The sequence below is a fragment of the Gymnoscopelus microlampas genome (genome assembly GCF_963454915.1).
Source record: "Gymnoscopelus microlampas genome assembly, chromosome: 8".
NCBI classification, from domain to species: Eukaryota; Metazoa; Chordata; class Actinopteri; order Myctophiformes; family Myctophidae; genus Gymnoscopelus; species Gymnoscopelus microlampas.
The window spans coordinates 14,341,772-14,357,204 of record NC_139945.1 but is presented as its reverse complement, the minus strand read 5'-3'; the positions used below and the strand labels follow the sequence as shown (position 1 = coordinate 14,357,204).

General features: G+C 38.7%; 1 protein-coding gene and 1 long non-coding RNA gene across 2 annotated transcripts in view; both read left to right on the top strand.

The window, feature by feature from the left end:
• Window positions 1–15,433, top strand: part of LOC311050951 — a 68,332-nt gene that overhangs the window by 32,698 nt on the left and 20,201 nt on the right. The window lies entirely within an intron of this gene.
• Window positions 548–13,776, top strand: rab30 (RAB30, member RAS oncogene family). Its single transcript, XM_084065225.1, has 5 exons — window positions 548–754; window positions 6,840–6,938; window positions 8,745–8,828; window positions 9,058–9,241; window positions 10,353–13,776. Exons 2-5 carry the CDS (start codon window positions 6,846–6,848, stop codon window positions 10,601–10,603), a joined length of 612 nt encoding a protein of 203 aa, XP_083921351.1. The 5' UTR covers window positions 548–754; window positions 6,840–6,845; the 3' UTR covers window positions 10,604–13,776.

Sequence of the window (15,433 nt, the reverse complement as noted above, 5' to 3'; positions counted from 1 at the left end):
GTTACCAGGAGTCAGGACTACAGTCATGCACAGAGAGTTACCAGGACTACAGTCATGCACAGAGCCTATGAGTTACCAAGACTACAGTCATGCACAGAGCCTATGAGTTACCAAGACTACAGTCATGCACAGAGCCTACAAGTTACCAGGACTACAGTCATGCACAGAGCCTACAAGTTACCAGGACTACAGTCATGCACAGAGCCTATGTTACCAGGACTACAGTCATGCACTGAGCCTATGAGTTACCAAGACTACAGTCATGCACAGAGCCTATGAGTTACCAAGACTACAGTCATGCACAGAGCCTACAAGTTACCAGGACTACAGTCATGCACAGAGCCTATGTTACCAGGACTACAGTCATGCACTGAGCCTATGAGTTACCAAGACTACAGTCATGCACAGAGCCTATGAGTTACCAAGACTACACTTCAGGTAGATCCACATGAGCTTGTTTTGGGCTTGTTTTCATACCTAGTTGCTTATTTCTAGAATCTGGCAACACTGGTAATGATGATGACATCATTGAAGCTGCAGTCCTCACAGAGCTCAGAGCTGCTGCTGCTGAGGAGGATAGATATATAGATATAGAGCATATAGAATCCTAGATATATAATATAATAGAGGATATAATGTCCTGGCCAGCAGCAGCTGCTGTGCACAAGATTTAAATGAGCACTTTGATCATCTATGCATCCCAATAAGAAGTAGTGTAGTGTCGTCGGGGGGATCACATCATCCCCATGTCTTGGTAAGTATTGAATGAATAATATTATTATTAAAGTGGGATCGCTTCATATTATTTTCATCATCTTGTGGCCAAAATGGCAAAATGGTGGTAGCTTTTATTGCTAGTTGTTGCTAGCTTCGTTTCTGTTCCTTCCAGTGTTGCCATGTCGGCTTATTATAAGCAACTTTTGACTTGTTTTTCTGTTGAGTCGCTTGTAAATATTGTTTTTTGGGGATAGTTTCTAAAGTGTAGTTGCTTATTTGGGGCTTGTTTCCTATTGTTGTTTAAACCAGTGGTTCTCAAACATTTTCATGGTATGGACCCCCAGATTAGTATTATTCCACGGACCCCGGCCCCATCTCAAAACTGTTTTGTGCCAGGTAACCCCCCCCCCCCCCCCACCCCAGATTTGTGTTAAAATGTTTTTTTTTTTTCAATATTCAAAAATTGTCACTTTTTTCCCGAGATATGTTTTTTGAAAATAGCAGATCTACAAGCTCACAACGCGTCGCATGGCGACGCGTTGTGAGCTTGTAGATCGGCTATTTTCAAATAGCCTATGAATAGGTTTATAAAGTGCTCATGTGTAGTTGCTTCTTTTGGGCTTTTTTTCAAAGAACTGGTTGCTTGTTTCTCTCGCAGAATCTGGCAACACTGATTCCCTCTCCTCCCTAGGTTGGAAATGCAACACTGACTATCAGCCGAATTTAATCCGTAGTATCGTGTTGTTGTTGTCGTCGTTTGCCGACAACAACAACAGATCTACAAGCGCTCGTTACTATAGATCTGTTCTTGTTGGCGGCAATACAAGCAGCAACACCCACGTCGTGCGATTATTACGTATAAATATGCATATTATTATCAGTTTATAACGCTGTAATAATAGCTTCAAATGCAGTGGGCCCCGCAGATCAATAGTTCTGATCTCTGTATTATAATAAAGGCTGTTGTTGCAGAGATCTAAGTGCAGGGGTCTTCAACGTTTTCAGCCCAAGGACCCCCTAGCTGAGCGAGAGATGAAGCAGAGACCCCCTCTATATTGTATAAAATTGTGCTTCAGATGAATCTTTTTTTGCTTACTTGGTCTGCTCTTTTTCCCCTCTACACCTATACCTCTTTGCCAAAAATAGCAGATATTTTGGCTGAAGCTTCTCCTCAGAAAAGGAATTCTAGGGTTCCAGTGGTTAAAACTAAATCCTATCACACAAAGATTTGGCGGACCCCCTGTAGTAACTCTGAGGACCCCCTAGGGGTCCCGGACCCCCTGTTGAAGACCACTGATCTAGTGTATCATTCATTTGCACCATTGGTTCTCAAAGTGAGGTCCGGGGACCCCTCGGGGTCCTTGGGGGGATACCAGGGGGTCCCCAGCAAAATGTGTTAATATGGCGTCACAAACATTTTAACCACTTTAACCATATTTTATACTTTGGCTATTCACAAATAGCAGATATACAAGCTTGTGAGCTTGTAGATCTGCTATTTTTGAAAAATCTTGAAAATGTGTGCAAATCTTTGAATATATATAAAGAGAAACTTTTAACTCAAATCTCTCTAGTCTAGAGGTCCCTGGCACAAAACATTTTCAGATGGGGGTCCGCGGGAAAATATTTATCAATTTGGGGGTTCTTGACATGAATAAGTTTGAGAACCACTGATTTGCACAACAGTCGAAAACCACCCACTGTGTGTTGTCTGTGGACCATGGTGGGATGCATGAATGTGACACTTGCAGAAAAAAGGCTACTTTGCTTTGACTGTCCATACTGGGTGTTGAATTCAGGGAAATGGATTTCATCAGATGTTTCCAAGATGCATTAGCCTACTCTCTGACTCACTGTGGCCTTCTGTTTTGGCCAATGACTCATATGTGTGATGCATTGTCCATTGGCAATGAGGATATGCATCACGTGTGAACAGGCCGTATATCCCCAATATTTCAGATATCCTCAGTTGCAGGAGAGATTCAAGTTACATCTCCCCTGCAACTGAAGATTTACATAATACTTCTAATGGTTCCAATAAATCCAACTTTGTCTCTAATAAAGCTGGTCCTTTAATAAACTGTTACATCATGTAACAGTTTATTAAAGGACCAGCTTTATTAGAGAAAAAGTTGGATTTATTGGGAACCGTTAGAAGTCCAAGGCCTGTAGAATGTGACCTCCCCAAATGCTGTACATCACCATGGTTCCATGAAAGTATTTCACCCTGTCTTGTAGCATATAGTGGCCTGTTTATACTAGGAACACTTTAAACCATTGTTTAGCACCTTTTTCTGAAATGACTGAGGTTCTATTTGATAACTTGTAGGTCAGGAATGTAGAATGCATGGGCTACAGTACATCTTACAGTCTTATCTATTTAGCATACACAATAGGCCTATTAAGTGGACATTATACTATCTATTTTCATAGTTTGAAATGTATTTAGTACTGTATACTCTAACTTTAATACTGTATTGAAACGTCAGGTAGCATTTCAGTCATTTTAATATACTGTAGCTTACATGTGCTCATGCATAGCTACTATATCATTTTTACCAGATTCACTTAACTGACAAAAGAAGTTTGCATACAGTATAAGCGGGCCATATAATACAAGGAAAAGCCCATGTCCTGGGGGAATTGCTCATATACATTTAGAACACATTTGATAGTAGAACAACATGATAGTAAAGATTTACAATGTTATTTGTAAGTAAGAAATTAATTAAACAATATATGGAATAGGACACGATACATTCACATGGTCTCTGCACAGACAGGAGTGTGGTTACTAGAAGAACTAGACAATATTTACATGAATATAGACTTACAGTATTTCAAAGTATGCAGGGTATTACACTGTGTTTAACACAGCAAATGAAACAATGCCGTGCATATGATTTAGACTAATACATTTATAATATACATAATAGGCTAGATATAAAGTACTATCAGATAAGCTGTACTATGATATATAGCACTGGTTCTCAACATGGGCTCCAGGGAACATCAGGGGACCTCGAGGGCATTGCTTTTTGATCAGGTTTCTGTTGTTGACAAGGTTCTACTGCTTGGGAGAAGCAGTTGTTATTGTGCCTTGTTGTTTTTGGTTTGGATTGACGATATCATTTCCTGGACATGGAGATCGTGAAAGATACTGTGATTAGCTTGTTAGGATTCAGAGACGCTCTGTGGCCTTCCTTGACTGAATCAGTGTGGTGTATATGGATGAGGGATGGATTTAAAGATTACACTGCTTGAGAGTTTAAAAAGAGTTCTCTCCAAAATCGGTTTGTAGTTTTGACAAATAAGAACCAAAAGTGACAGAATATGCAATATTTACATGTGTGAGGAATGGTTTGTATACATTGGTGTCCCTATTTTGGACATTTCATAGGCGAAAATGTTCAAAATGTTCCCACATTTTCAAAAATAAAGAAAATAGCAGATCACAACGATCACAACACGCCAGGATGCGATGCGTTGTGAGCTTGTAGGTCAGGTATTTTCAGTTGTGTTTCAGTTTTATGAAATATAGGGCTTGAGTGTCACAGTAAACTTTACTTTGACCATTCACAGAGTCCCTGAAAGGCAATATGTGAGAATATTTTAACGGGAATAAGTATCATTGATACAGGTAGGTACAGATCAGCATTATGTAAGAGATGCGTAGCTTATAGGGCTGGGTATTAGTGGAAATGTTCCGATAATAATACAGCTTCAAACTTTTACAATTCTATCAAGTAACGCTGTCTTAAAATAGATTGAATATCAGTACTTTATGTAGCTTATCACTTCTCAAAAACTGAGAAGTCCAACCTTCTGACATTTAGGCAATTAATGGTCTCAAATGTGAAGACCCTTCAGCCCAGTTTTAACAGTATATACAAGGAAAAGGTTTTGTTTTTTTGTTTTTTGTACCTGGCCCTCAAATTGAGGCTGTGCTAAAACAAATCGATATAGCAAATTATCTTACCGTACTCCTTGTCGATGGGCTCTGTATCAATACAGAGGCTACTATATCGATACGCCAAGAAATGCTGTATGTGTGACGTAGTTTTGAAAAGATATGTGTGTGAGATTCAGACACGAGTTTCATGCAATATTATTGTTGTAACAAATGACCAAAAATACAAGAAATGCAGAAAATGCCAAGTTAAAAGACAACTACTTAAACCATATCATTTGTTGACTGGGTTCCCCAGCCAGGGGTCAGTATACTTGGTCTTGCTTTTCCCCCTCCCTACACCAAATATCCTAGCTGAAATAGCTGATCTACAAGCTCACAATGTGTCACAACAACACCAAATCTCTTTGCTGAAAATACCCGATCTAGAAGCTCACAACACGTCACAGCGCGAGCCGTTGTGAGATCGTAGATCTGCTATTTTATGCCGAACGTTCGCCTTGACTTATGACATGCCCAGAAAAGGGACGCTGGGGTTAAAGTGGTTAAGTGTGCACATTTATTGCAGGGGTGAACCCTTGCTACAGGCACACTCATTAAACCAGCACATTTTATGCCGGGGTGAACCCCTGCAATGAATGTGCAGACTTAATGAGCGCGCCACTGTCTTTATTTGGGTCATCTATTTGAAGTATTCAGGCATATGGCTCTGATAAATGCATGTCCTCCACGCATTGAATCTGGGAGCAGATTTTGTTTTGGCCCCGATCTGCGTTTCTTAACCACTAACCAGTGGGCCATGAGAGATGTTCAAAGAACCTTTAATCATATTTTGTTTATTTAATAATGGGTCCAGACTTCATGGTCAATACAAAATGTGAGACCCGTGAAACCAGTTGAAAGCCATAGTTTTTGTTTGCTATTTCGAGCCCCTGTAGATTGGGCCTCCTGCTCACTTGATTTGACTAATTCAAACATAAATCATTCAGGCACAATCAAACACTTGACTGTCTAAAACCCACACAGTCTCCCTGCATCCAAGAGCTAAGGACTGGTGCCACTTTTCACCCACTTTTCACCCTTGCTGTCTTTTGTTTCCTATTTGTGAAGTGAAGGCTATTAATGACAGCATGTTGGCATCTGATCCGCATTATCTTAAGGCAGTGCCGGGCGGCTTGCGGCTATTCAGGACATGCTTAAAGTCCTACTGTGTAACATTCATTTTTGTAGTCTGTTTTAGGGACACCCCGGCCTTGTAGTTCCGCTGTCATCACAGCGTTTGTCTATACGGGAGGAATGCTGAAAAATGAATGCTGCAGGGTATTAGCTAGTGCATGATGATATTTTGGAAAGCAATAACGCGTACTAGTCAGAAACAGTTTATAACAGCTGGGGGCTGACACTTGGGAATAAAAACAGTGTTTTCATGTTTAGAGAAGTTGTCAAGAACACATTTATGTGGAATGTCTTTTGTGGACAAATAACCAGTGAAAGATTATATAAAAAACAAAACAAAACTGGGTTTAATTGAAATAGTTTTGCACATTATGACTTTAAATATTCTTGAAATAAAGTGTGTAATTGTTTTATTATTTCCCAGTTCTGAAAGGACCTTGAGCTATATTCTGTGCTTGATTAGTTTTAAACACAGTCTAGAAAATGACCGACTTTATTTAATTGGTGTAGGTAATTATTTAAATTTCTGCTCTCAAAACATATATACAAGCTCATAGCGTGGTACGAGTGCCACGCTATGAGCTTGTAGATCTGCTATTTTTTGAAAAATCGTGGAAACTTTGTGCTAATCTTTGTGCTAATAATTCTAGGGGGGTCTCTGGAACAACATATTTTGAGATGGGGGTCCGCGGCCAAATACATATCATTTTGGGTGGTCCGTGACATGATAAAAGTTTGAGAACCACTGATATTATAGCAACATGAAAGTTCTTTAAAAAAAACTGTTAGGATTTAGAAGACATTTGTAGACTCCCCAGAAGCAAAGATTTGACTTACAAATGTTCGCTTTAAAAAAATAGCAGATCTACAAGCTCGTAGCCCGGCACTCGGTGTCGTGCTACGAGATTGAATATTATCTGCTATTTTTTAATAATAATATTTAATAAAATAACACTTCTTCCACCACTGAAACTATTGCAGTAATTGCGGTTCATTCGCTGACACCCTGCTCCTTCCTTTGTTTTCCCATCAACAGTTTAGCATGAGCATGGAAGATTATGACTACCTGTTCAAGATCGTTCTGATAGGAAACGCTGGCGTTGGGAAGACCTGTCTCGTCAGGCGCTTTACTCAGGTATGTATAAGCAGTGTCTTCAACGTTTCTCCGGCCAAGGACCCCTTAGCTGAGAGAGAGATGAAGCAGGGACCCCCCCCCCCCCACTACATATCGAATATAATTGTGTTGCAGATTAAACTTTTTCATACATTTCATAGCTAGCTTTGTAGACTTGTTTGACAGCACTGTCATCAGTGTCGTGTAGGTGTGTATAAATATGTTGGATTCATGTTAATCTGTCTTTTCAGACATTTAACCACTTAAACCTTCCATACTTAGTAAACTTGACCTTTGGCTCTGCTCTTGGTCGGTTCTTTTTCCCTCTACACACCAAACCTCTTTGACGAAAATAGCAGATCTACATTTAGTTAAAAATGTATGTTAACCATATTAAACCAATTAACCCATTTAGACCTGTTACGTTGCTATACCTTTCAAGCAGGGAACGCCTCTGTGTCATTTTAGTTGTTGCTATATATACACCGCTGTTGTCGGGCAGAAACCTCTTTATCTCCATATTCTAGCTTTTTGTGTTTTTTCGTAAATTAACGCCTGACTTGATCGTACTACAGCGTCACACAAAAGCATCAAAAGTAGCAGATCGGCAAGCTCGAAACACGTCGCTTGTGGATCTGCTACTTTTGCTGTTTTTGAATTTGAATCCTGCATGAAAGGTAACAGTTTTGGACACAAAATGTCAAGATTTGTATAAAAGGCTGGAAATGTGCTACAATTTCTGTTTATATATATATATATATATATATATATATATATATATATATATATATATATATATATATATATATGTATATATATATGTATATGTATATGTATATATATATATATATATATATATATATATATATATATATATATATATATATATATATATATATATATATATATATATATATATTTTAGATCTACAGGTTCACACCACATCACTATTTTCACAATGTGTCATTATTATACAAAGTATATTGGGCTTAAGTAGGTAAGATTTGATTTGTTTTTTTTAACAAATCAAACCCAGGGTCTAGTGCTGTACTCTGGAGGTGGGAACCCTGACTTTTTCAAATGTTCTGACCTTACAGGGTCAGCCAGGTTTAAATCAGTTTATGACTAGAAGGCTAGAATGAAAACCATCTGTATTCCAGTGGTGGAAGAAGTACTCAAATCTTTTACTTAAGTAAAAGTATCAATACAGCAATGTAGTACTCTGTTATAAGTAAAAGTCCGGAATTCAAAGCTCACTTGAGTAAAAGTACAAAAGTATTGGTATCAAAATGTACTTACAAAATGTACAAAAAGTAGAAAGTACTCATTATACAGAATGTCCCATTTCAAGTTTTTAATGTATAAACATCCTCTACAAGATCTACAAGCTAAGCGACGCGTTGTGAGCTTGTAGATCGGCTATTTTCAAATTGCCAAAGTATAGGTCTGAAGTGGTTTTGTAATAATAATCGAAATCTACAAAGTAAATAAAAAACCTAGTAACTAAAGTTTTAAAATAATTATAGCGGAGTACAATATTTGCCTTTGAGATGTAGTGGAGTAGAAGTAAAAGTATTGAACATTGTAAATACTGAAGAAAGTAAAAATATCTCAGAATTGTAACTAATTACAGTACTTGAGTACATGTGCTTAGTTACTTTACACCACTGGTTCATGACTAGAAGGCTAGAATGAAAACCATCTGTATTCTGGGTCCCCATGACCGGAGCTGAGACCTTCTGCCCATGAACGAGATCTGAGTCATTCAATTACTGCGAGGTCCTCTTAAAGTATACATAGACCATTGTTTGTGTTTTGTGTTTTAAGGGTCTATTCCCACCAGGACAAGGGGCTACCATTGGAGTTGATTTCATGATAAAAACTGTGGAGATCAAAGGGGAAAAGGTGAAGGTAGGTAGAGTTTCTAATTATACATTATTGTGTTGTTATTACAACAGTTTAAGTGCTCTGCTATGTTGAAAAACTTAAGTGAAACTTTCATGTAACTAGTTGCGAGATGAAACATGAAATATAACTTTCATACAACTTGACCGTTGCACAAGGCACCCGCATTAGTTTTCTTTTAACTTCTCTTGGGAACAGTGCAGATGGCAAATGTACTTTTTTATTTGATTTACAGCTGCAAATATGGGACACAGCTGGACAGGAGCGGTTTCGATCCATTACTCAGAGTTATTACCGTAGTGCCAATGCCCTCATCCTTACCTATGACATTACCTGTGAAGACTCCTTCAGATGCCTTCCAGAATGGCTGAAGGAGATTGAGCAGTACGCAAACAACCAAGTGGTGACTATATTAGTCGGTGAGTATGGGTGCAACAATTAATCAAACTAATCGATTTAATACACACTCACTCACTCTCTCTCACTCACTCACTCACTCACTCACTCACTCACTCACTCACTCACTCACTCACTCACTCACTCACTCACTCACTCACTCACTCACTCACTCACTCACTCACTCACTCACTCACTCACTCACTCACTCACTCACTCACTCACACACACACACACACACACACACACACACACACACACACACACACACACACACACACACACACACACACACACACACACACACACACACACTGTAGGAGGACAGATACTGTATTACATTTTGGATTGATAGCGCTTAGAGAACACATAGGCAGAGATAATGATATAGAATTATGGCATCTTTCTAAGTATCAGAATCAGAATTCGACTTTGTTGTCACATCACAGGTTTACAGGTGGGCAAGCTCCATCATTCGTACTTTTCAGGAAGAAAAAAAAAACGGGGCTCAGGACAGAGAGAGGGAGGACAAGGAGAAGACATAGAAAAGAAACGGGCCAAAAGAAAAATCTATCAAAGATGTGTACATGTATAAATTATTTATATAGCATAAAAAAGTAGCAGGTATGTTCATGAGGTTAGACATAAGGTGCAAAAAAGTAGCAATGCATCAGTTGGACCATAAATCCACAGGTAAAGTCCTCATATCATGGTAAATCCCCACAGAAAGTAGTCCGCATAGGGGACAAATCCACACGAAGGAAGGAAAAACAGTGCATCAAAGGAAAGTGTTCCAGTGTAGATTTAGTAGATTTGGATAAGGATAATTTCCTTTTGAAATGGAGTGAGTTTCAAAGGAAATGAGTGAAAACTAATGATCATAATCTTGTGCAGGACTTTCTAAACCTTAATTTCTACAAAACTGACAACTCCCCTCAAACCCAAGAGCAGATATGATCACTCATCTCGGAGGTACTGATATGGTGCAAGGCCTAAACAAAATTACAAAGATATATAAATACAGTAGCCTATAATAAGTCATAACAACCCGGCCCCAGGTTGGAAATCGCTGCCCTAAACTACGTGAGCCATAACAACAAAACGCAGCCTCACCCCATCTCCTCTTGCTTCCAGGGAATAAAATCGATCTCGCTGAGAAGAGAGAGGTTCACAGGCAGAGGGCCGAGGACTTCGCAGAGTCTCAAAGCATGCTGTATCTGGAGACCTCGGCCAAAGAGTCCGACAACGTGGAGAAACTCTTCCTCGACCTGGCCTGTGAATTAATCCGAGAGGCCAAGCAGAACACGCTGGACAACAATGACACTGCCCCCATGCCTGGCGAGGGTAAAACCATCAGTTACTTGAGCTGCTGCAGCCTCAATTAGAGAGGTGCTCAGTCTTAACAGCCATGGTAACAGTTCAGTACAGTACAGCATAGGAGGCCATTGACTGCGGAGGCTAGTGGGCTTCCGTCTGTCTGAGCTGGCATACAGCCACTTTTTAGTATCTTCACGTCCAGTGTTTCTCAACCTTTTTCTTTTCGATGACCCCCCCCCAGTTTCATATCCATTAGGCCACAGACCCCCCATTTGATACCACTGTATCTCTGGGACCCCAATCTACACGGTAAAATCCTCAGTGTTAATTTAACTCAGAAAGTGTGCAAATGGAACCAAATGGACCCGTAAGGGTCCATTTGGTTCCATTTGCACACTCTCAGAGTTGCACACCTGTAAGGGTCCATCCTAAACTATCAATCATTTAGCTGGGGACCCCCTGTAACCCCCTCAAGGACCCCTGGGGGTTCCAATACCCACGTTGAGAACAAGTGACTTAGTCCCATGCCTTCCTAGTCCCAAAAAAACTTCCACTGTTGAAGTTAGTGAGTCAGCCTTAGCTTGGCCTTCCAGGATACTAATATATTTGGTGGAAAGATTTAAAGCTGCTGCCATTTGAAGAGCAAAGTGTACAGCTGGCTTCTTTTTGGCCGCTTATTGATGCATACAGGGACTCTTCACGTTATGTGTTAAGAAGAAGCTCAACCAATTTGTATTGACTCTATTTTGTCCATGTCATAGTGACATGGCAGTAAGTAACTCCCTGGTTAGTCTTTTTTTCATGAATTATTGACGTTTCACCAGCAGTGTTACATTATGTGAGTAAAAACTCTTTCAAGTTCTTTCAAGGGGCTGCACACAGCATAACATTATGGTTTGATAGTCATTAGTCTCTCACAATTTTCAAACGCGTCCACTTAAACAGTCTGTATCTCGGAAGCGCTGAAAAATGTGTAGAAAATAATGCGGAACGTCCCGCCTCCCACCCACTTCCATTTTAGCCCTTGGGGTCACGTAAACAACTCTTGCCCGGAAATCGAATTCATCGAAGCCTATCTAGCTTGCTCCTTAGCAGAAAAGGAAATACAATTTTTTTATTTTAAAACCTATTTTAACATGTATTTTCGTCAACGGAAATGACAAACAGATGACAGATTCCCTGTCACAACTTTTTGCAAGGCGGGGTTACAGACTCTTCCATAATCAAATATTGTGGAAGAGTTGTCTGGCTTGAGAGAATAGCAGTGATGGACAGTAGCGCATATATATCATCTGTCGGGCAGAAACCTCTTATCTCCATATTTTAACTTTTTGTGTTTTTTCGTTAATTAACGCCCTACTTGATCATACTACAGTGTCACACAAAAGCTTGAGCTTGTAGATCTGCTACTTTTGAATTTGAATCCTGAAAAGTAACAGTTTTGGACATGGAGGTTTCCACTCGACAGAGACGATATTTACTTGACCTCTGTACTTACATTTTTTTAGTACCTGTACTTTGCTTGAGACATTACATTACATTTCAAAGACAAATACTGTACTTTTTACTTGACTTTTCTTTTCTTTTTACATTTAAGACCTATTTCAAATATAGTGAAAATAGATGTGACCACGTTGTGAGCTTGTAGATCTGCTAATTTCACTATTATTTATATTTTCGAAAATGTATGGAAAATCTTTTAATTTGGGGGGAAATTTCAATTCAGCAATGCATTGATATTAAAAAGAAAATGTGCTTTGTAATTTGTACTTTTGAATACTTAAGTATTTTTAAAAGCATGAACTTTTGAATACTTAAGTATTTCTTTTTAAAGAAAGTACTCCAGTACTTTTACCCAAGTACAAATTTCACAGAGCAACTTTTACTACATTTCTTGACCAGAAGTACATTTATACTTTGACTTAAGTAGGCTACTGGTGTTTTGTACGTTGTCCACCACTGCTAAATAGTCATCTATTGTATGAAAGTTAATGGTTAGTTAAGGGTATCAAATGTGTTTACATTATGTTTAAGAAATTACCAACTAGTCTGATTCAGTTGCAAAGTGTTATTTGCAAACGTAACAAGAGATCCATTTTATTTTGCAATCATAATAATTTTGACCTTTTTGGTGCCAATACAGTGGTCACTGGTCACCTTTTTAACATCCATAATGATCATAATTGGTCCCATAACTTCCTTGCACCTGCCTGTTGTTACAAACTGTGAATTTGTGTTGTACACAGCAAAATCCAGTGTTCATTTACCTCTGACAGTGCAAGAATTGTACATTTTTTACACTTTCAAGTTAAATTAAAACTCCCAAATTTTACTGTGTACCTGCTGCTACAATAGCCTACATGGTTTTGTTTTTGTCCGACAAACTCACAACATAAACACTCATGAAAAGACTACCTTAAAAAACAGTATTCTGTGACATTTATGATGATGATGATGATTTATTTAGATCTGTGAGGATATCTATGTCATGTGGCATCAGAAATGTAAGATGTTTTTATTGTGCTTGTTTATTAAGGAGCATATTGCATTACTCATGGTCTCATAGTACCAACACAGTTGATACAATCTGAAACAGGTGAATACGCCTTTTAAACAGTCAATCATTAAACTATTAATCTATTGACTTTTCTATTCAGAATCCAACTATTATCCATGTTAGAGTATGTTACTGCTTTTGTTATTGCTGCCTAGCCATGAAATTGTATCACTTTTTTGGTTTGAATGAATATGTTCTCATTGTTTTGTATGACTATTATGCTTTGTTCTGTGAACCTTATTCATTATTCAGCATGTTCTGCCATAATCTTTAGTGTCTAACTTTATTTTCTATATACCTGCCATAATTGTAATGTACTGTATTGCACAATGCCATATACTGCACACCTAATTTGTAGCTTTTTATTCTGGCTTTTGTTGTATAGGCTTGTAATTTGTCTTGGCACTTTGCTTTTATATTGGTAATATTGTTTTTCATTAATCTCTTTGGAAAGTCAGTTGTGGATTATTATTATTTTATTTTTTTCATTTTGCATTTCACTATAGATTCTTTTCATGATTTACTCATTGTTAATCCCCTTTCTCTTTTTTCAACATATTATGTGGGAAATTAAATTGAAAACACTAGGAGGATATTGTATTTTTTCCCCTTTATGTGTACAAAATAATACCTAAAAAGACCTCTACTCTGCCTAACATTGAATTAAATAATGACACTAAATAACTCATGACCCACTTGTTGCATTTCTTATCCTTGGCCTCTCATCATGTATGTCCTGTTTTGAACTCATTCAAAGTGCAAAACCTAAAACACTGGATCTAAGACAGTGGTTCGCAAACATTTTCATGTCAAGGACCTCCAATTTCAATATGTATTTTGTATATCAACAAGCTCACAGAGCATGTATATCCAAGAAATAGACATGGGATGAGGAAAATCACATCAGCTGATCAGAGAGATGGGGGGTGGTGTGGGGGGGGGTTAGAATCTCTAGAATCTCTAGTCTACACCCACCCCATAGCCCAGAGGAACGGTAGGTGCTGTGGGATTGACTTAAGACTTCCTGGTTGTCAGGCAACCAACAACTGATGTTTTATAAACATTGAGCCATTATGTTTATATAATAAACAACACAAATATTAGACACATATTTAATAATGACGTGACGGATCCATCAAACATTTGGATTCCAACCATGTCCACATTTGCAAGAATCTAATTACCGTTATTAAAAGCAAATACTTAAATGAATTAAATTAAAGTATTTGTATACATATGCGGCGGTTCCCCCGGACTATGGGATCTATTAGAACTCAGACAGGGTTCTGTTTACAATCCTCTCCCATCTGTCACATGTCTGCTCTGTCTGTCTGTCTCTATCTGTTCCAAAATAATCCATCCATGCGACCCATAAGGTCATTATAGAGACGAGGTGCAGTCACTCAGACACATTTAAAAACACTCATTAGCCAATAATAGTGTGAGGTTAAATGTGTAATAATTGTACAGTATATACACACACACTGCTCGTGTGCAGACTGCTGATGCATGACTGTCATATCATGACTGTCATGGATGAACTTCAACATAGTGTTTGCATTTTCCCCATTTACGGCCTGTACATCTACATAAACGTTTAGATTTCAAATATAAAGTGGTTACCCCATGGCCACGGATGTTGCAATTATGTACGGTTCCTCAGAAGTACCCGTATCTTCCGTATTGTTCAATGAAAAGCATTTTAATCTGATTGGTGGCCATCTTCTCGGTATTTTCAGCACGTGAGCCTATCGGTTGGGAGGTGCATTGCACTCAGATACATTATAACTCTTTAAGAAAATGGCCACTAATCGGATTCAAATGCTTTTTATTGAACAATACGGAACATACGGGTACTCCTGACAGCCCGAACATAATTGTAACATCCGTGGCCATGAGGTAAGCACTTTATATTTGAAATTTTACGTGTATGTAGATGTACGGGCCAAAAATGGAGAACGTGCAAACACCGGGTTGAAGTTCATCCATGGTCATGTTTCAGGGCTATGTCTGTTTCAAAAAAATCCATCCACGCGACCCAGGTCATTATCGAGATGATCGAGGTGCAGACACATTAAACACACTCATTAGCCTATAATAGTCACTATTATAGTGTGAGGTTAAAATGTGTAACAATTGTACAGTGGTAGACACTAAACACACTGCTCATGTGTGTAGGGCTATGCTCACCCCAGACACACCTCTTTAGTTTTGCTGACACAAGCGCGTCTGGCTTCTGCTTCTTTCAATCGTTTCCGTCTCGGGGGAAATAAATAGCCGATCTGCAAGCTCACAACGCGTCGCGGACGCCAGGCGTTGTGAGCTTGCAGATCTGCTATTT